This window comes from Schistocerca gregaria, chromosome 4 (assembly GCF_023897955.1).
Source record: "Schistocerca gregaria isolate iqSchGreg1 chromosome 4, iqSchGreg1.2, whole genome shotgun sequence".
In the NCBI taxonomy this organism is placed as follows: Eukaryota; Metazoa; Arthropoda; class Insecta; order Orthoptera; family Acrididae; genus Schistocerca; species Schistocerca gregaria.
The window spans coordinates 719,497,281-719,519,451 of record NC_064923.1 but is presented as its reverse complement, the minus strand read 5'-3'; the positions used below and the strand labels follow the sequence as shown (position 1 = coordinate 719,519,451).

General features: G+C 38.8%; 1 protein-coding gene across 1 annotated transcript; it reads right to left on the bottom strand.

Moving 5' to 3' along the window:
• Nucleotides 1-17,770: 17,770 nt before the first annotated feature.
• LOC126267881 (uncharacterized) lies at nt 17,771-21,234 on the bottom strand. The gene is made up of 2 exons (XM_049973191.1): nt 21,132-21,234; nt 17,771-18,216 (listed from the first exon to the last, which is right to left on the bottom strand). Exons 1-2 carry the CDS (start codon nt 21,232-21,234, stop codon nt 17,771-17,773), a joined length of 549 nt encoding a protein of 182 aa, XP_049829148.1.
• Between the last annotated feature and the right edge of the window lie 937 nt (nt 21,235-22,171).

The window sequence follows — 22,171 nt, the reverse complement described above, 5'->3', positions numbered from 1 at the left end:
TAGCTTGACATGTATGCATTTAGTCACTGGACTACAGTTATCTTACTAGAGGCTGTATTTTTCAAACAAATGTCTGATGCTGGTGTAATGAGCGTCAACTAGAGTAAACCTAATTGGTTTGTATTTGTTTGTTTATTTTATGGTACAAAATGTGCAGCCATTGTGAAGAAGCAAGCACTGAAACTGGTGGCTGGTTGTTTCAGTACATAATTGTTTCCACCACTGCTATTATTTGGTTCACTTAAAAGCTCAGTGCACATGAGAGACTTATTATCACAAATTTGCAGCATCATTTGCTCACCCATTTTAGCAGTAATAAATGTGAAACAATGAACCCATGCACACTACACAGCGAAACTCTGAGCTCATTGCCAGGTCATGGCAAAAGAACTGTGCTAGTTAACGACTGCTCATTTGCAGTGCTGTCACCAATCAGTCCAAAGCAGCACTCGTAGGAGAACTGGGCAGTGCATGTGTGTTAACAGCCCTGGCAACAGCTGCTGTCAGCCTGCCATGGATGTAGCCACTTTGGAATTGGAACTGTTTATTTAAGGCGCGAAAAAAAAAAAAAAAAAAAAAAACCCTCTATAACCTGAAACCAATTGGAACTGTTTATTGAAAATGTGAAAAAAACCCTCTATAACCTGAAACCCATCTTGCATGGAGTACCACGATAAGACTAAGAATGGAACCATACAGTTTCAAGGATGTGAAAAGTTTTACTGCAAAATGTAACTTTCATCTTCTTTTAAATCTATAAACAGTATCACAAAAGCTCATTTTAGCAGCCATGAAGTAACCAGCATGTGAGTCCAAAATCTTTGTTGAACTTTTTCATGTCTTCATTAGGGAAATTATCAAACAATATTTGCTTTCTGCTACCAACATCCACTTGGTTGGCTTCTGACCTAGTACTGTTGCACGATCACATTTGTGATGCCAGCATGTATATACTGAAACAATTTTCGACACTGTGAGCACACCTAGCTGTTTTCGCTCATATGCATCAAGCCTTACTTCATTTTCTTTGCTGTTTCTGAATAATAGTGCCCCATTTTTTAAAAATTTTTCACTGAATATTTTATTTTCTGTCTGTAGTAAATCTATTTTGCTTTTTTGATAGCAGACTGTAGCATACTGCAGTAAGACCTGCAGAGAACTGATGAGGGTGCAGGGGCTGACAGTTAACCCTGAATGTAATACATTTCCATGCACACAAAAGAAGAAATCCACTGCTCTACAAGTACACAATTGGCAAGAAATTGCTCGAAACAGCAACTGTGATAAAATATTTAGAAGTAACCACTTGGAGCAACCTTCAGTTGAATGACCACATAAAACAAATGGTAGGAAAATCAGATGGCAGGCATTCATAGAAAGTCCTTAAGGAAGTATAATTCATCCACAAAAAAATTGGCTTACAAAACAATTGTTCAATCAATTCTTTAGTACTCCTCATCAGCCTGGCATTTTTACCAGGTTTGATTAATAGACAAGACACACAATATTCAATAAAGACTGGCACATTTTGTCATGATCGCCTCAAGTCAGCACAAGAGTGTTATGTTATTAAATTTCCAAAAGGGCACATTCTGGGAAGAGTCTGACAACATATTACTTTCTCCCACACATCTTGCAAAACATAACATAATGACAAAATTTTAGAAATTATGCTAATATGGGGCTTTACTGAAAATCATTCTTTCCAAGTATCATTTGAAAATGGAATAGGGAATGGTGGAGGGGGAGGGGGGGCGGCGGCTTATAGTCGTGCCACAAGAATCCTTCATCACACACAGTCAGATGGCTTGTGGAGTATACACATGCAGTAACTGAGTTTCAACTTGTCCTTTAAATAAAGGAGAAGTTTCTCTTCCTGATGAAAGATGCATTACTCACATACGTGATTCACCTTTTGTCTTGTTTGCATCAGTTTAACTCCCATTTGTTTCAGGGAAAGCAGGACTTGAAGTGTGGAAAGAACATTTGAGAAAGATTTAAATCACTGGCAACACTGTCTGCATCAATAAAAACCATCCATTGTTTGTTCTGGAGGCTTTATCTAAAGAGCACAAAATAAAAGGTGGTTATGTTTCTACCACACACAATTTTTTCTATCATGATCTAAACCTATGTGCTCAACATATTCTGCTGTCAATATATGACCAAGTGTGTAGTGGTTGCTGCACCAACACTTTTACCTTATCCTTTGAGGTCTACACTGAAAATTGTATCTTTGATGTGATGAAGTCACTCTCCCAAAGCATCTCTAGGCAACACTGAAGCAACAACAGACTGAAGCATACCTGCTCTGAGTTTTATTTTCTTTCTTTCTTCACAGTCATCACCACTGAGCCTCTAAAGTGATCTGGTAACTGTTCAGTTATTGGTATTTTGCTGAAGATCAGAGGTCCACTCCTTTTACCAGAACCTGAATATACAAACAGTTGAGGATACAGTTTTTTCTACATCTCATGTAATCAAATACACTGCCTGACAAAAACGTGAAGCACACAGAAGGACAAGAGGAACCAAAATGAAACTACATAGGATGACAGCATATGTGATGTTACTTCAGCAATTACAAAACTAACTCAAATTTATAAAGATCTTGCCACTATAAGTCTATTTATCTTTAAGATAATGCACCATCTCTGGCCTGGAAGCTACCACTCATTCAATTGGAGAAGGTGTATTTTTTCCTGCAGCAAGCTGGTCCTTGACATGCTGGATACTGATACCAGGACAGAGTTGACATCTGAGGTGGTCTACTGGTGACAGATCTGAGTATCTTGCTGGTGACGAGAGTACCTCAATATTGCATGGACAGTTCATAGAGGTACGTGTGGATGAGCACTGTCCTGTTGAAAAATACGGAGGCAATGCAAAAAGTAACTGCTCGCTATCAGTATTGCACACAGTTAACACGTCAGACACTTGAAACTCCTGGGAAGTGAAGATGCATGCTTCGGGAAAGTTCAGGCATACACCAACAGTTGGCACGACCAGCTAAATATGAAAGGCAGTTGCAATAAAACAGACACATTCCTAGCTGTGTGCATCGCAGAATAACAGCAAGCAGTAATATGATTTTTGTGATTGGAGGGCATAAAACTTCGACAAATCCATAGAAGGATGTAGGAAAGGTGCAGAGAGAGCAGTATTAGTGAGCGACAAGCGCATGAATGGGATAAGAATGGGCTGATTTTAGAGCACTGTCAGCAAAGGGATGAAGCAGTAACAGTGTCCAGTACAGCGTCATGTTGGAGAATGAGCTAAGGGCAGCAATATGGAGCTGTTATAGAGGACTTCTGTCTAGAGGCGTTGTTCTCCATCACAACACACACCCCCACACTGCCACTGCAAGTCTAGCCATCACTTGGAGATTCAGATGTCAAGCAGTACTGCATCCCCCATATAGCCCTGGTCTTGCTCCTTTAGACTACCGTGTGTTGGGTCCACTGCAGGACATTCTCGGAGAATGAGGATGAGGATTTGAAAGTGACAAAGTTGAAGCAATGTCCTCCTGGCTGCAGGAATAACCGAAAGTCTTTTATTCAAATGGAACAAACAAGTTGGTGCAATTGTATGAGAAGTGTATTGAAAAGTAGGGTAGTTACGTTGAAAAATGACATTTGTTTGTATCTACAAGTGAAATACATGCTTCACAAAACTAGTTTGCTGTTCTTTTTGAATCACCCTCTTAGTACCACAATACTGTCACAGAAGAGGTAACCCATGAGGATACATGGCGTCTATGACATACTTTTGTACCATCAAACTTCCTCCATCACCACCAGCCAAGACATGAAGTCATACTCAATGGCTCCCACACCATGATTCCAGGAATAACACGACTCTCCATTTTGAAGTATGGGACCTCTCCTCAGGCTGCCACCATACAGGCTGACGACGATCATCTGGAGTACTGCAGGACTGCAACTCATTGGTGAACAAAACGCAACGCCATCAGCAGTCCATACTTCCCAGTCACAGCACCACTCCAAACACAGCTGTTTGTGTTGTGGTTGTAACGCCAGCTTGCACTTGGGACAGCAATTTCCTAGTCCGGCTGCTCCAAGCTGCTGACCAGTCATGTTGGAGGACTATGTTGTAGGAATTGCATTACTTAATCCTGGATGGTGGACACAGGTGTAAAGGGCTTATGATCTGCTTGGTGCACAATACAGTGATCATACCTTGCAGAGGTTAAAACTGGTTGACTAGAATCTTGACAACAAGTACTCTTTACCTCACATTCCCATGCAGTCCAACATCACGCTGCTGTCATATCTAAAAGCCTCTCAAATATAGATTCTGCATAATTCAACCAGCTAACCAAATGGACCCAAACTGAGGTACCTTTCGAACTCTGTCAGATGCTGATAACACTGTTGCAAACAAACACACAACGTAAATGTGTTCTTCATAATGAACACTCACTATGCGAAGCTGTTCATGCCCCTTATACACCCTGCCAGGCCTAGTAACAGCACTGAATGTTGACAACAGTTATGTCGTCTAGTGAAAAATCTAGATGTCACAAAAAACAAAAACTCTTAAATCATTTATGTACTCATCAATGATGCATGCATGTAAAAAGTTACAATGACATCTCACCATGTCTTGTAGGTGCTTCATTTTTCTGTCAGGCGATATATGTATTTCAGTGATAATGGTTCGAAGAGAAAAGATCAGTTTATTACACAATTGTCATAACTTCCATAAATAATTCCATTTATTTATGTATTTTCCAATGCATATAAATTTATGGTATTGCACAGTCATATGATGAGTGAGAAGCTGGGCTGGTTTACAATTTCTAAATAGTGTTCCTCACCTTCAATCTAAGCAGTGAAATCCATGTTAGCTGATTTTATCAGTCACAGAAGTGAAAATATTCATCTCGTGTAAGCATCCTTAATACAATGGTATAGGTAAAATGTCAGGATACAACCTGGTTCTGCAATAAAATCTGATCCTTTCACAAAGGGTCAGCATTAATGCATATTATATAATAATCAGAAGCAACATCTTAACAGGCATACTGTAACAGACTGTTTTATATTTAATTCAGAATTTTCACATGCAGGGCAGCAATTTAAAAAGTCAATAATATAGTGTTATTCAACACAGCAATACAAACACAACTGGGAAGAAATCAGCAATCAATTCATAAACTTCATTTAAAGGTGTGGTTTATATATAGTCTATAATACTCTACAAAATACTAAAGTATGTTCACTTTTGCACCTGCAGCAGATATTTCAGTGATATTCTATCAACTAATACAGACAGTATCCACTGGTGTCCAAAATTAAAGCAAAAACAGCAATTTCCCTGTCCTGCATCTAGTCCATGATATAATAATACAAACTGTCAACAGATGTCAGTACAATTGTGCTCTGCACAGTAAGCAGCATTCCAGTCAATGGACAACCACAATCATTTTGTATTTGCTTCTTTGCTGGGTACATGTATGAAATATGAAGAGCACTCTAAGTAGACTAGGAATTGCAATGAACAATCACATCAGATTTGCTCTAGATTCCTCAAGAGGACAAGCCTATCCAGAGAGCATATTGAGGAAATACAACTTGGTAATCAAAGATCTTGCCATGCATGATGATATAGTCTGCAGTCTGTAGACTGGTTTGATGCAGTGCTCCATGCCATGCACTAGAGCAGCATGTCTTTAGGAAATGATTATAGCTGTAGTATCCTCTTGCTTTCACCCATGATACAGTACCAACCAAGCAATGCCATATTGGCTAATGTTAGAAGGCCAGACCAGTCAGTCATTCAGACCACTGCCCCTGCAACTACTGGAAAGGCTGCTGTCCCTTCCGGAACCATATCTTAGTCAGGCCACTCCACACATACTGTTCTGATATGGTTTCATCCACAATACTCCTATCTGCATCACAGCAGCACACAAGCCACTAAACTTATATCTACACCAGTACTACCTAAGCCACCTTAAAGTATATTGTGAAGGATACTCATGGTACCACTATCATTTCCACACATCACTGTCTCATTAAAAAATGGCACGTGGTAAGAACTGCCACTATGCTTCTGTATGAGCTCTAACCTCATTGTGATATTTTCACAAGACATACGTGGGAGGAAATAATATGGTGCTCGACTCATCTTAAAGTCTATGCTCTACGAATATAAGTAGCAAAGACTATGTGATGCATAATGCCTCTTATAGGATCTGCCATGAATTTCTTCGGCGTCTCTGCTGTGCTCTTGCATTTATTAAACAATCCCATGGCAAAACATGCTACTCATTGGATGGATCTCCCCCCCCCCCCCCCCCCCCAATTGATCCAACGTTTCAACCTTTTAAGATCCAAGAATGATGAGCAGTTCTCAGAATCACTGTGGAAATGTGAAGAAAAAGGAAGAAATTTATCGTGTCATTATCTTTTTATGTTGTAATGTGCTTCTGGGAGCATCCATATGCTTTATTTTCATGTATCTTGTTTTAAGGTATACTTAGGGGTAGGCATAGAATTATTCAGATGAGTCACCAATGTTTCAATCAAATGACTGCATATAATTATTTTCATCATGGCAGCAACAGCAACCATTACGAAATTGTCTTGAATGAAAAACAGCCCACAGTTGCACTAAATTACGTTTATTTTAAACCTTGACCATGGTTTCTGCTATAATACTATAGCCTTCTTCAAAAGTCCTAAAAATGATCAAAGTAACATCTATACCAGTGATACAATCTACACATAAACTTCAGAATTATGTAAGTGTTAACATATTACTTATATACACACTAATAAATGAAAAATGTCTTAGCCCAGCAGCTGTATCAAGAGTAATAAAGTAACTTCAACAGACATAACCCTGTTGCAAACGAAAGTAGAAATACATATGGCACCATATGTCCACCACCACTACCTCTGTTATACTGGACGCACGCTTGTCAAGTCACCCTGCACGCCACAGGTGGCCCTCACAACAGTGAGCTGCATCGCACTGTTTATCAGGCAACTAGTCAGTACACACGACAATAAATTATAAATCAATAACAAGCCTACATGTGCACATGAAGAACCATATACTTATTAATACGAATGTCCAACAGGTGTAATACTGTTGCATATGATCGTTAGACTGGTAGAACGTTAACAATTTCATATAACCAAGTTTGTCGTATCACAATTTGATGCACAATTCAGAAACGAGACTATCATATGCAAATATAACTTCAACTTACATTATACACTAGCAGCTTACAAGGCTAATTCTACCAACCGAACGTAGTAGTCGTACATAGCCACACTACCAATGATTCATTAGTTCTACGACTAGCAACCTACGAATTGCTACTGAAGCATTGTCCTAAAACATTAGTTTATCACAAAAGATAATCATACAAACATACGGTGCACTTTAATATCTAGTAGTGCCTATCTGCTACATCCAATACAGGCTAAAAACCTTCAAGGAAGCTGGAACTATTCAAATAACGCTGATCATTAAGTAAATTCCTATTGCTTTTATGTTAACAGTGGTTTGTGTTGAGACAGATTTGTTAATGTGCCTTTTGTTATCTTGTACCATGTTACCACACTCATGCACTAGGGTGCTAGTCGTAGAGCTAATGTCAATCATTGGTATTGTGGTTATGTACAACAACTATTGTCGGCTGGTAGAATTAGCCCTATAAGCTATTAGAGCATGTAACGTAAGCTGAAGTTATATTTGCATATGAAAGTCTCGTTTCTGAATCGTGCATCAAATTGTGATATGACTAACTTGGTTATATGAAATTGTTAACTTTCTACCACACTAATGATCGTATGCAAAAGTATTTCATCTATTGGACATTCGTATTAATAAGTATATGGTCCTTCATTAGCACATGTAGGTTTGTTATTAATTTATTGTCTTACATACTGACTAGTTGCCTGATAAACGATGCGATGTAGCTCACTGTGGTGAGCGCCAACTGTGGTGCAAAGGGTGACTTGAGGACCACGAGCCCAGTATAACAGAGGTAGTGGCGGAGGACATACGGTGCCATATGTAATTTTACTTGTGTTTGAAACAGGGTTATGCCTGTTTAAGTTATTTTATTGGTCTTGACACAGCCACTGGGCTAAGACGTACTTCATTTATTAGTGTGTATGTAAGTAATATGTTATCACTTAAATAATTCTGAAGTTAATGTGTACAGTGTATCACTGGTCTAGATGTTATTTTGATCATTTTTTAGGACTTCTGAAGAAGGCTATATTATTATAGCATAAGCCATAGTCTAGGTTTAACATAAACATAATTTAGTACAATGGAGGGCTGTTTTTCATTAGAGATGATTGTATCTAACATGTCATGTGCCAAAGATTCTATTCTATCGGTAAAAAAAACGTTTTGCAAGTGACTTTCTTCATGGATGAATCATATTTTCTCATGATTCTTCCAACTATTATCAGCCTCAAATCTGCTTTCCTTGCATTTCGCGTATGTGATCATTCCACTTTAGGTCACACCAGATGCATTTGTATGGTAGTTAATGATCCCCATCATTTATTTTCAATAGTGTAATGTAAACAATCATGATGCGAGAGAAGGAAATTTACTACTCACCCTATAGCAGAGATGCTGAGTCGCGATAGACACAATAAAAAGATTCACACAATCATAGCTTTCGGCCATTAAGGCCTTTATCAGCAGTAAACACACACACACACACACACACACACACACACACACACACACACTGAAGTCCAACTTGCACACACGTCTGCAGTCTCAGGGAGCTGAAACTACACTGCCTGTGGGAGCCTTCAGTGCTGCACGTGCAGCCCACTATCCAGACTGCACTACCATCTTCCCCCCATACTCTGTATCCCCACTACCCATCCTAGCAAAGGTCACTGTTCACCTGAGCTGCAGTCAGGCGTCAGCACCCAGAGACAACAGGGTGTGTGTCACTCAACACACACACACACTCTACATGGCTGCTCCCTATCTTTTTCATATTACTGTTATACAATCCCAGTTTTTCCTTTGTATCTGAGAGAAATTTATTCAGCACTGTAAAAGACTTCTGGTCACATAACTAAACCGTTTCTTGCTAAACAGACCTAAAATTACAGTTACACAATTTTATCCCTTGATGTCCTGTTTAGTGATTCTTTAAAATTCCATGTTTCCTTCAATGTATACCAGCAATGTTTGTAGTGTTACTGTTTTCAAGTAGAAGTTGTCATGTATGATGAAATCATCAAATGATTAGTGGCCGGTTTCTGGATAATTGTGATTAAGGGTGAGTGAAAACTTCGATGCTCATTCAAGGATAGTGAATTCTGAACTGTTGAAAGTACATATTAGCTAATAATAATCATTGGATGTATTACTGAATTCGCTTCTTTACTAAATCTCATTGTGGAAACTTATTTTTGAGGCAATGAAAGATTAATTGGAAGTAGTGCAAGAAAATATAGATGGCAACTACAGGTACACTTAAAAATTAATCAGTCAAAATTAACATCAATCTATATTCCATTTCTGGGATTAGCATCTTCTACAGTACGAGACCTCTTTTTGGCACCGAGTAAGGTGGCGCAGTGGTTAGCACACTGAACTCGCATTAGGGAGGATGAAGGTTCAAACCTGCATCCAGCCATCTTGATTTAGATTTTCCCTGAGTTTTCTAAAACCACTTCAGGCAAATGCTGAGATGGTTCCTTGGAAAGGGCATGGCTAATTTCCTTTCCCATCCTTCCCTAATCCGAGATCATGCTCCACCTCTTATGACCTCATTGTCGATGGGACGTTAAACTCTTATCTCCTCCTCCTCCTCCATTCTTTCTGCACTGTTCAAATAGGAGGTTTCAGTGTTAAAATACCACATTTTAGAACTGACTCCACTACTTTCTGTATTATTCAAGTAGGACATTTCAATGTTAAAATACCACATTTTGGAAATTACAGTGAGGCTTTCCCACAATCTCCATGCCAGAAACGGTTCCAGATACACCATACCTACTTTTAAATCATATAGTGCAGGAGACTCACAATGGGATGGATCCACAACAAGCAAATTTACCAAGAGGCAGCAATGAGTCACAAGCTTTGCAATGTCTCCAATCTTGTTTATCACAACCACCCAATGCCTCAACTATGCAGTGAAATCAGTGTGGCAATAAAGTGTAAATAAATGCAAGTACATATGCAGCCATTTTATACAACTCAACAATTTACCCACTTCATTATACTTTTCGCAACGATGTTGCTTTCACCTTTAAAAACCTTCTTTAAGCCTTTTCATGGTCATATCCACCAAAACTTGACAAAACATCACTTTACTAGTTGCAAAGCTCAGTCTCAATAAGGTTGTCTGCGAACAACTTGGCTGCTTGTAGTTGTGTACCCAGAGGGAAGTGGAAATTGCCACTAATGGTATCTCATTTTGTAAAGTTCACCTACAAAGTCTTTTCCTGTTCAGCTTCATGAATGCACTTGACATTTTCCACAGTACCTTTCTAGGACGCTCATTTCACCGAAAATGGATCACACCAGTCAATGTGCACAGCTTTACATCCTTGGCACAAATATTGTGTGATAGTTGACAAAAGCTATTATTTCTATTACATACACAATATAACTTTGTACTTTTGTGTGAGAGAAGTAGTCTGTGGAGGCTGAATGACTTTGAACTGGTAAGGACTGTTTCCACTCTTTGCCAACTTTACCTACAAAACAATACTGCACACCTTAGCAATATAGCATTGTAGTAGATACTGTGAATGCAGACTGTCTGGGGTGTCATATGCAACAATTAATCAAGGTCAAAGGAGACAGGGTTACTATTTCTATCCTCCACTTGAATAGTAGTTGTCTAAAGCATCCACACTACCTGTGTGGGTATCCATGTCAATCAGCCGATGTGAAAGTCTGGACAGGGGACCAGCTTCACAGGGTGTAATCCTTCCTAACCACCCAAAATCCCAAACCCCTCCCTGATTCACGTTCACTGATATCATATTTGTGATATGGACTGAGGGTGGGGACAACTCATCCACACTCCTCTGGAATCCCAACACAGTCTGCCCCCCTTTGCTTCATCTGGTCCTCCTGAACCCCCAACAAGCCACCTTCCTTGATCTTGGCCTCCACCTCAAGGACGGGTAACACCATCTATATAAAACCTATGAACTACCAGCAACCCTCCACTTTAACAGCTGCCACCCAATCCATACAACCTTGCCTCCTGTGGCCATTACATTTGCAACTTCGAGCAGCCCCTCTCCAAATATACCGAGGGTCTCACTGAGGCCTTCACAGACCAAAATTATCCTCCTAACCTTTTATAGAAACAGCTCTCCAGTCACCTTCCTACTCCCATATGCCCACTGTCCAGCCATGAAGGAAAACTCTTCTTGTAGCTCAGTACAATCCAGGAATGGGGCAATTAAGTCACATTTTCCATCATGATTTTTACTACCCCTCTTTGTGCCCTCAAATTAGGAATATCCTCTCCACCCCTCACACAATTGTACTGCACCATCCACCAAACCTACACAACATCCTTGCCCATCCCTACTTCACCCCTGCTCCCAATCCTTGGCATCACAGCTCATATCCCTGCAATAGATCTAGATGTGACACCTTCCCACTACTACCAACTCCAGTCCTGTCACAAGGATCACCTACCCCATCAGAGGCAGGACACCTGTGAAAGCAGCCACATGGTGTACAAACTAAGTTGTAACCACTATGCCGATTTCAATGTGGACGTGACAACTAACAAGATGTCTGTCTGCATGAATGGCCACTGCCAAACTGTGGCCAAAAAACAGCTGGACCATCCAGTTGCAGAACATGCTGTCTGACACAAGTAGCTTCATTTTAATGATTGCTTTACAGCCTCTGCAATTTTCGAATTGTGGGAACACTCTATATGTCCTTTGTGTCCATAATCACCTGGCCTCAGCCTTCCATAGTCCATCCAGTTACCCCCTTCTCTGTTCCTGCCCCAGCAATACACAGGCCTCCAAACCCATCAACACACCTACCAATCTTTTCCCCTTTCCAACCTCTCATCTTACCCAAACCCCCATTGCAGCATTCCAACACTGCATACAACAGCCCTATTCTGCTCCCAGCTTAATATTTTAGCCATCTTTTCCACTGTGCCTGTCTGCGACTGAAGGTCTCTCAATATGGTGAGTTGCAATCTATCCTTTGCATATTATTTAATATATTAAAGTGGGTGAGAAACTGCACCCTCATTGTACTCCTGTGTACTCTCCCTGCCTGTATTAATTAAAATTTTGTTATGTAAATACAAACTTTTTATCACTTGTATTAAATCTTTTATCATGAAATCATCTTCGCATTGTATTTTCCGGCATTTACCTATTCACTATATCGAAAACATCTTCATACTCTACAAATGCATCTCCAGTAAGAGGGCATGCTTTTTTTTATTTTTGTCTTACACTTATTATTTACTTGTGTATACATTTTATAGCCAACGTTCAACAGACCCATTCCTCTGTAATTTTCACAAACATTTTTGCTTCTTTCTTATAGACTGATACCACTTACGTCACTATCAAGATTTGGGTATCATCTTCCATTTCCACCACTCATTTAATAAATGCAACAGCCATAGTTTTTTCGTGTAACCCTCCACACTGGCAAGTTCTGTGTTAGTATTATCGAATTCCACTGCTTTTCTGTATTGCATCTGCTTTAAAGCTTCCTGTATCTCCATCGATATAACATTGTCTATTTGATATATTTCATTACCTTGTTCCTTGCACAGGTCTATTTTCATTAGTTCCATTTTATCATTGTTTTCTAGTCATAATCCTTGGTAGAGTTTTATGTAAGTATATGCCTATTATATGCGATCATGTAGACACTCTTCTTTTTTGTTATTTCAGGAGTTCATTACCCATTTACTGTCAACCACAAAAATCACTTTCAATGTTTGAATCCTCCTATCCCAGAATTCTTGTTTGGCTTCTCTCATTATTTTCAAAGTACAATTACATTCTCCTTTATACTGAGCTTTTGTTTCTCTTTTATTCTGTTGTAATGTAAGCTTCCTGCTTCTCTTTAATTGCATTTGCCATATCTTTATTCCATATTTAACACCTTTTCTCCTCCTAAATTTCTTGTTCTTCCTTATTGCCTCTATCACTGTTTAGATCACACGATTTTTGTTTTCCCATTCTGTTTTTTATATTTTTTGCATAAATTTATTTTGTAAAAAATGCACGAGTCATGGTTGAAAGATTTCTTACACTGTATTGTTGTAAAAGGCAGACTATAGAAACATTTCCGAGTTTACTCTTCATGATAGTTCGTTCCTTCCCCCTACTTATCTGATGGAAGAAACAAATTATTAAGAGCGGTGTGGAAAACTCTGTGGCAAATGTATGGCATGTTCTAAGGAGCCTGTTTTGAAGAATTTCCATCTGAAGCAGTATCATCAACACTTTTTCAACAAATTTGGACTGATTAATTTTTATGTAAATCTCATACATTTGCTTGTATCAAATTTGTGGAAATATTTGGGTTCTATTTTATGTTTCTAAGGCTGGATATCTTGTAGCCTTCTTTCAAAACCTGTACTTTGTTAAAGGTATTTTAAATTTGTCTTAACAACTCTCAGACAAATGTGTATTTTTGTCAACAGATGCATTTTGTTTTATTACTGTGGATCATCATCATGGCCTGTAATGAAACATTTATATTTTGGCCTGCTTTTCAATCTAAAAACAATATGTTAGTACAATTTTCATTTACATCAGTAAATATCATCTGCTTGCACATTTTTGAGATAGTAACTTTTTTAGCAATGGTGGTTTTTGCCTAACACAGTGCTTTGCAGCACTACACATCTCTTGATGAGGAATGTAAAACAACTGCATTCTTGCACACTTCTGCCAGAAGTGTGTGTGTATTTTTGTTGTGAATATTGCTGCCAATAGTTTTCTTTTTCACTTGATCTCCCCCTCCCTAATCTCCCCCCCCCCCCTCTCTCTCACACACTCCCCCCCCCTCTCTCTCTCTCTCTCTTTTCCCCCTGTGCTGTCAAATGCCACAAGGGCAGTGTCAGTTCCCAACACAGAAATGTGAATGTACATGGTCTGATCAAAAAGTCCCAGAACATTCATAATTTGACACCAATGGTGCGCTGGAGTGAAATCCAGTTGGCATCTCTGCACACACACCTACATTTAAGGTGTAACTGCCGGAAGTTTCACTACTGTATGTCAGTTAGTTATTCATCAGGCTGTATTGAGTAGAATGTTGTGTTGCACACTTCGTGAATTTTGAAGTGTGTCTGCATTAAATTTTGCTGGAACTTGAGAAAGCCTTTACAAAGACACACCAACTGATGCAGAAGCTTATAGTGATGAGTGCTGAAGACATACTAGGTGCTACAAATGGTTCAAATGGTTTAAAAATGGTTGGACAGAAGTTAAAGATGATCCTTGTTCATGATGCCCTCCAACGTCTACCAATTACAATCATGTCAAGAAGTCAATGAAACTGTGTCTTCCAAATGAAGACTGGCTGTCTGAGAGATTGCAAAAGAATGTAACATTTCAGTTTGATAAGGTAATTAAATCTTGACACAGCATCTTGGAATGCATCACGTTGCCACCAAGTTCGTCCCACGGCTCATTAGTAGAGACCAGAAAGACCTTCGCATCACAATCTGTGAACAGCTTTTGGATTACACAAATGGGAATGAGGTGTTCCTTAAGAGAATCTTAACTGGTGATGAGACGTGGGACTACGGTTATGAAGCTGACACCAATGTTCAATCTCCACAACAGGTTGGGAAAAGTTCTCCAAGACCAAAAAAAAAATCTTGTCTGATCAGGTCAAATGTCAAAGCCATGTTCATAGTTTTCTTTGACTTTGAAGGATTAGTTCATCATGATTTTGTGCCACAGAGACACACTGTTAATTGATGGTACTATTGGTACGTATTGCGATGACTGCGAGAAAATGTGAGAAGGAAACAGTCTGAAATGGTGCAAGACAATTCACAGCTCTTGCATCACCATAACACACCTGCACATTCATCCCTGCTGGTGTCTGACTATTGCGCAAAAAACAAAAATCACTGTGCTGCCTCATCCTCCATACTCTCCAGACCTGGTCCCTGTGGTTTTTCTTTTATTTCCGAAGTTGAAAACCCCATTAAAAGGATGAAGATCTGCAAAAACAGACAAGATAAAAGAAAATTCACAGACAGAACTTTGTGTGATTCAGCAAGCAGTGCACCAAGACTGCTTCTCAAAGTGGAAATGGCATTGGGAGCAGTATATCAATTGTGGAAGAGACTGCTCCGAAGGATATCATGCATAATTATTAAAAAATAAGCTTAGAAAAATTTTGTGGAGACTGTTACAGAATTTTCTGAGCAGACCTGGTATTAAGTGTAATGAAAGAGCTGTGTACAACAACTCAACAAATACACGTGTAAGACTAAGAAGACTGCAGCAAATAACAATAAACTGACCACTGAAAATGTTTCAGAATAAAGTGAAATATGTCTGGTCTTAATAAGACTTTTATTACAATTGCAAAAGACAGCGATTAACCTATACAACCTGTATATGTGCAACTGTCGAAAGAGACCGAAAAACAAAGACAAAACGTAAAATATGTTTCATTATAGACAACCGATTATTTTTTATAGCAATAAAATGAAACACATATGGTGACAAAAATATGCATTTTCCTGTCACTGAACAGAGAGATTTAATCTTTTACATGACAAAAGATCTTTTTCTCACATAACAATTAAATATGTACTCTTTGGAAATAGCAGTGAATGAATCTGCTCAATTTATTATATATTTGTCAGTCTATCATGAGGCTCACAACAATGAATCAGTAGCAAAACAGTTATACATAATTCCAAATAATACCAGTGGTATATACATTTACCAGTGTTACTTAATGAATTAAAATACCTTCAATAATTATAAAGCAACTACAAATAATATAGTTACACAAATGAATTTAATTGCACTTTAATTCTGGAAATTTCCAATACCGTTATTTGTGCAGCCTGTAATACCATGGTCATACAGCAAACAAATCTTGAAAGTAAGTATACTCTTTCATTGCGTACCTGACAATTTACACATTATGTCACACACTCATTTTCAGTCAAGACAAAAAATTTCAGTGAGCATTCAGAAATTCTTCTGTAAACTTAAGTGCTTAAGAATTCAGCATTTGTGCTTACCTTTTGGTCTCGTCCTCTATAGGAGATGACGTTTTCAGATGAGCAGCAACATTTAACAAATGCCTTCACTAAACTTGCATGCTAAATAAAGTAAAACTGAATGTATTAAACATTCTTTTCCATATCTGCCATCAAGCCTAAACAGCAATTTATCAATTCAATTATCACACAGTGGAACAGCTCAGTCACAGAAGCTTATGACACTAATAGTCCACTCCACAAAGGAAAATTAGGGGAAAAATCTGTATAGTAAAACATTTTTTGTATAGTGGTAGGAGTTTCACAAACAACACAGTAAAAGTCCTTACCGATGAGGTGTGAGATTGGGATTGGGGAGAGGGAAAGGTATGTTTAAACATCACTTTTTACATGTTTTTCCTCAGGAATTATAAAACTACTTCTAGTGAAAATGTTACCCTGTATGAACAGGAATTATAAAACTACTTCTAGTGAAAATGTTACCCTGTATGAACTTAAACTACATTAAATTTTCTTCAAAGACAGTCCTATTCATTTTTGGTATAGTAGTCACAGTTTCCACGTATTGGGGATGGTCATTCAGAATAGTGTTTTAATGGTATAAAATTAATGTTTGTTGTTAAATGAAGTGGGTTATGAATACACAATACCAATGCATTTTGCATAATGTGTAATATCAAGTGGGGCGGGGGGTTACTTTCTACCCACGACAAAAAAGATTAAATTTGTTTAACTTCTATGATTTACAATCAAAACATACTTTATGAAAGCCAGAATGAGATTTTCACTCTGCAGCAGAGTGTGTGGAAGGTAGGGGACCAGGTACTGACAGATCTGAAGTTGTGAGGACGGGGCACGAGTCATGCTCGGGTAGCTCAAATGGTAGAGCACTTGCCCATGAAAGGTGAAGGTCCCCAGTTCGAGTCTCGGTCCGTCGCACAGTTTTAATCTGCCAGGAAGTTTCATAATTTATGAAGTTATATAGATGTACAAGAAGGGTCCTGAACCTAAAAATATGAGTATGACATCAGTTGCAAAAAGTCACATTCGCTAATAAGACTTAAATTCTCAGTTTAAGTTTTATTGAAAAATTTAAAACATTTACAGAGTCTGATGTAAGAAATCATTACAAACAATAAATATTTCTTTTAACATTTTAACCCTTAACTCCTCTAGTGAAATGCTCATTTGCTAATACTCTAATGTGGTCTCTGAGTACCCCAATAAGTTAAACAAAACTGCAATTTAAAGAAATTTTATTTTGAATTGACTTTTAGCACTGAATAATATGAACATTTTTATGCACTTGAGATATGATTACAAACAATTTTAGCACACTGAAAATCTGTGATTGGGACAAACATGTTTTGAGTATTTTTCACACACTATTTTGGTTTCCTTGTCCGCATTTCTTGCACACATGTAGCATCTTGCTTTCCTCATGGGTTGTGGCTCTGAATATGTTGAAGCAAGAGGAGTACCACAAAGTTTAACAACATCTCTCAGTTCACGAGAAAGGGGTAGGACATCTCAGCATTGTATATGGGGTTTTACTAAATCCATTCCAAGCCTCTGTAGCAATTCTCTTCTTTTTAAACCATCAGTTTGCTTAAGTTGTTTGGTGCACTGAAGTAAAACAGCAGCATTGACAGCTACTATGTTTAAAATAGCGTAAAGTACACACATTGGCCATCTGCGTCTTCGCCATGATACCGAATATTGGGCGCACATTTGGTCCAGTTCGTCCACTCCTTTTGTGGCATTGTAATCAATGATTATTTCAGGTTCTCTCTTTTGAGTACTAATTTTGTGATTGTGATGCATAGATGAAAGCAACACAACAGCACAAGCTTTCAGAGGAACATAAGAACAAATTGTCTTTCCTTCATTATACACAAATAATGCAGTTTCTAATGGGCATTTTGTGTTTGCTTTGAATTCTTCTGAGATCTGCAGTTTATTTAGCTTTAGAGTGCCTAAGAAAGTCAACTTTTTGGCTTTCAGTTGATCAAAGAGTTAAAGTGACATGAACCAGCTGTCTACTGTGACATTTCTATTGCTTCACTCAATTGGTGTTATTAATTAACAAACATCCTACATCTACATCTACATGACTACTCTGCAATTCACATTTAAGTGCTTGGCAGAGGGTTCATCGAACCACAATCATACTATCTCTCTACTATTCCACTCCCGAACAGCGAGCGGGAAAAACGAACACTTAAACCTTTCTGTTCGAGCTCTGATTTCTCTTATTTTATTTTGATGATCATTCCTACATATGTAGGTTGGGCTCAACAAAATATTTTCACATTCAGAAGAGAAAGTTGGTGACTGAAATTTCGTAAAAAGGTCTCGCAGCGACGAAAAATGTCTATGCTGTAATGACTTCCATCCCAACTCGTGTATCATATCTGCCACACTCTCTCCCCTATAACGTGATAATACAAAACGAGCTGCCCTTTTTTGCACCCTTTCGATGTCCTCCGTCAATCCCACCTGGTAAGGATCCCACACCGCGCAGCAATATTCTAACAGAGGACGAACGAGTGTAGTGTAAGCTGTCTCTTTAGTGGACTTGTTGCATCTTCTAAGTGTCCTGCCAATGAAACGCAACCTTTGGCTCGCCTTCCCGACAATATTATCTATGTGGTCCTTCCAACTGAGGTTGTTCGTAATTTTAACACCCAGGTACTTAGTTGAATTGACAGCCTTGAGAATTATACTATTTATCAAGTAATCGAATTCCAACAGATTTCTTTTGGAACTCATGTGGATCATCTCACACTTTTCGTTATTTAGCGTCAACTGCCACCTGACACGCCATACAGCAATCTTTTCTAAATCGCTTTGCAACTGATACTGGTCTTCGGATGACCTTACTAGACGGTAAATTACAGCATCATCTGCGAACAATCTAAGAGAACTGCTCAGATTGTCACCCAGGTCATTTATATAGATCAGGAACAGCAGAGGTCCCAGGACGCTTCCCTGGGGAACACCTGATTACACTTCAGTTTTACTCGATGATTTGCCGTCTATTACTACGAACTGCGACCTTCTGACAGGAAATCACGAATCCAGTCCCACAACTGAGACGATACCCCATAGCTCCGCAGCTTGATTAGAAGTCGCTTGTGAGGAACGGTGTCAAAAGCTTTCCGGAAATCTAGAAATACGGAATCAACTTGAGATCCCCTGTCGATAGCGGCCATTACTTCGTGCGAATAAAGAGCTAGCTGTGTTGCACAAGAGCAATGTTTTCTGAAGCCATGCTGATTACGTGTCAATAGATCGTTCCCTTTGAGGTGATTCATAATGTTTGAATACAGTATATGCTCCAAAACCCTACTGCAAACCGACGTCAATGATATAGGTCTGTAGTTAAATGGATTACTCCTACCACCCATCTTGAACACTGGTGCGACCTGCACAATTTTCCAATCTGTAGGTACAGATCTATCGGTGAGCGAGCGGTTGTATATGAGTGCTAAGTAGGGAGCTATAGTATCAGCGTAATCTGAAAGGAACCTAATCGGTATACAATCTGGACCTGAAGACTTGCCCGTATCAAGCGATTTGAGTTGCTTCGCAACCCCTAAGGTATCTACTTCTAAGAAATTCATGCTAGCAGATGTTTGTGTTTCAAGTTCTGGAATATTCCATTCGTCTTCCCTGGTGAAGGAATTTCGGAAAACTGCATTCAATAACTCCGCTTTAGCGGCACAGTCTTCGATAACAGTACCATCAGCACTGTGCAGCGAAGGTATTGACTGCGTCTTGCCGCTTGTGTACTTTAGACACGACCAGAATTTCTTTGGATTTTCTACCAAATTTCGAGACAATGTTTCATTGTGGAACCTATTAAAGGCATCTCGCATCGAAGTCCGTGCCAAATTTCGCGCGTCTGTAAATTTTGGCCCATCTTCGGGATTTCGCGTTCTTCTGAACTTCGCATGCTTTTTCCGTTGCCTCTGCAACAGCATTCGGACCTTTTTTTGTGTACCACGGGGGATCCGTTCCATCTCTTACCAATTTATGAGGTATGAATATCTCAATTGCTGTTGCTACTATATCTTTGAATTTGAGCCACATCTTGTCTACATTCGCATAGTCAGTTCAGAAGGAATGGAAATTGTCTTTTACGAAGGCTTCTAGTGACAATTTATCCGCTTTTTTAAATAAAATTATTTTGCGTTTGTTTCTGATGGATTTGGAAGAAATGGTATTGAGCCTAGCTACAACGACCTTGTTATCACTAATCCCTGTATTAGTCATGATGCTCTCTATCAGCTCTGGATTGTGTGTGGCTAAGAGGTCAAGTGTGTTTTCGCAACTATTTACAATTCGCGTGGGTTCGTGGACTAACTGCTCGAAATAATTTTCGGAGAAAGCGTTTAGGACAATATCGGAAGACGTTTTCTGCCTACCACTGGTTTTGAACAAGTATTTTTGCCAACATACCGAGGGTAGGTTGAAGTCCCCACCAACAATAACCGTATGACTGGGGTATTTATTTGATACGAGACTCAAACTTTCTCTGAACTGTTCCGCAACTGTATCATCAGAGTCTGGGGGTCAGTAAAAGGAGCCAATTATTAACTTAATTCGGCTGTTAAGTATAACCTCCACCCATACCAATTCGCACGGAGTATCTACTTCGACTTCACTACAAGATAAACCACTACTGACAGACACAAACACTCCACCACCAATTCTGCCTAATCTATCTTTCCTGAACACCATCTGAGACTTCGTAAAAATTTCTGCAGAACTTATTTCAGGCTTTAGCCAGCTTTCTATACCTCTGTTGGAATTGATAATATACTTTTATTTGTCCCTTTGCCTGTGGCGACAAATGCAATTCATAAATCGAATGTTTACGAATCACAAAGGCACATATCTTTGAGGCCAATTTTGGCTGGCTTCTGAGGCATATATATGCAAAATTTGCACCTACCACCAAAGGGTACTAACATTTCATCGATTGTCATGTTCGCTCCTGGAGTATAATACTTCTATAAAGAGTTCCCAGACATCTCTACTAGTTGCAAGTCTAATCAGCCTTCTTAGCATCTCTTGTAGCAGCACAATTGAAACACAAATAAGACAGAATGAATAAAAATCTTCGAAGCTCGTAGTGGCTCTAAACACATCATGACCAGTTCCATCATTAGCATAACATCCAACAACCTTTTCGTTATTAGATTTTTCGTTACTCCAGACAAAGCAGACCTCGAAATGCTCTCAGTTCTATTTTATGTAGCAGTTTTATGAATACTGGGTGAGAAGCTCTGCATTTGTTTGACTTGTCACGTGTCCTGATGTTTGTATTGGTGAGTATTAGGTGTAATAAATCTTCAGTAATGAACAATTGCCAAGTAGATAATATTCCAGTTGAATCAAGCAGTTTTGCTTCACATCTAGCGCCCAGAAGGTGACTGACTATATTGTGAGCACAGGTACAAGTTTTAGGAGTAGCTTTTTTTAACCACCGGTAGCACTGCTTTTTTCAACAACAAAAAATTGGCGGTGGAAGGCCTAATACACGTCTCTTCATCTGATTCCTCACAACTACTTTCTGTTGTAATTTCAGAGGTGGAATCATGATCACTTAGTATAAATTCATCCTCATCTGCTGTTCTCTTCTTATCAGATTGCAAAAACACAGGATCATTCACTATTCTTTCCAATTCACCATCTATTAATGACTTCGATGATGCCATTCTGAAAAATAATGCACACATACTCATAAAACATTAAAAATTGACATTATCATTGAAATTTTGCTCTTTTTGAAGTACTCTGAAGACTTCAGACACGTAAAACATTAGTTGAGATAATGAAAAACAACTTAGATTAATATTCTTGTGAGGTATTCTTGACACCTCTTTCTCTTTATCTTACAAAATATTACTGACACACAACATC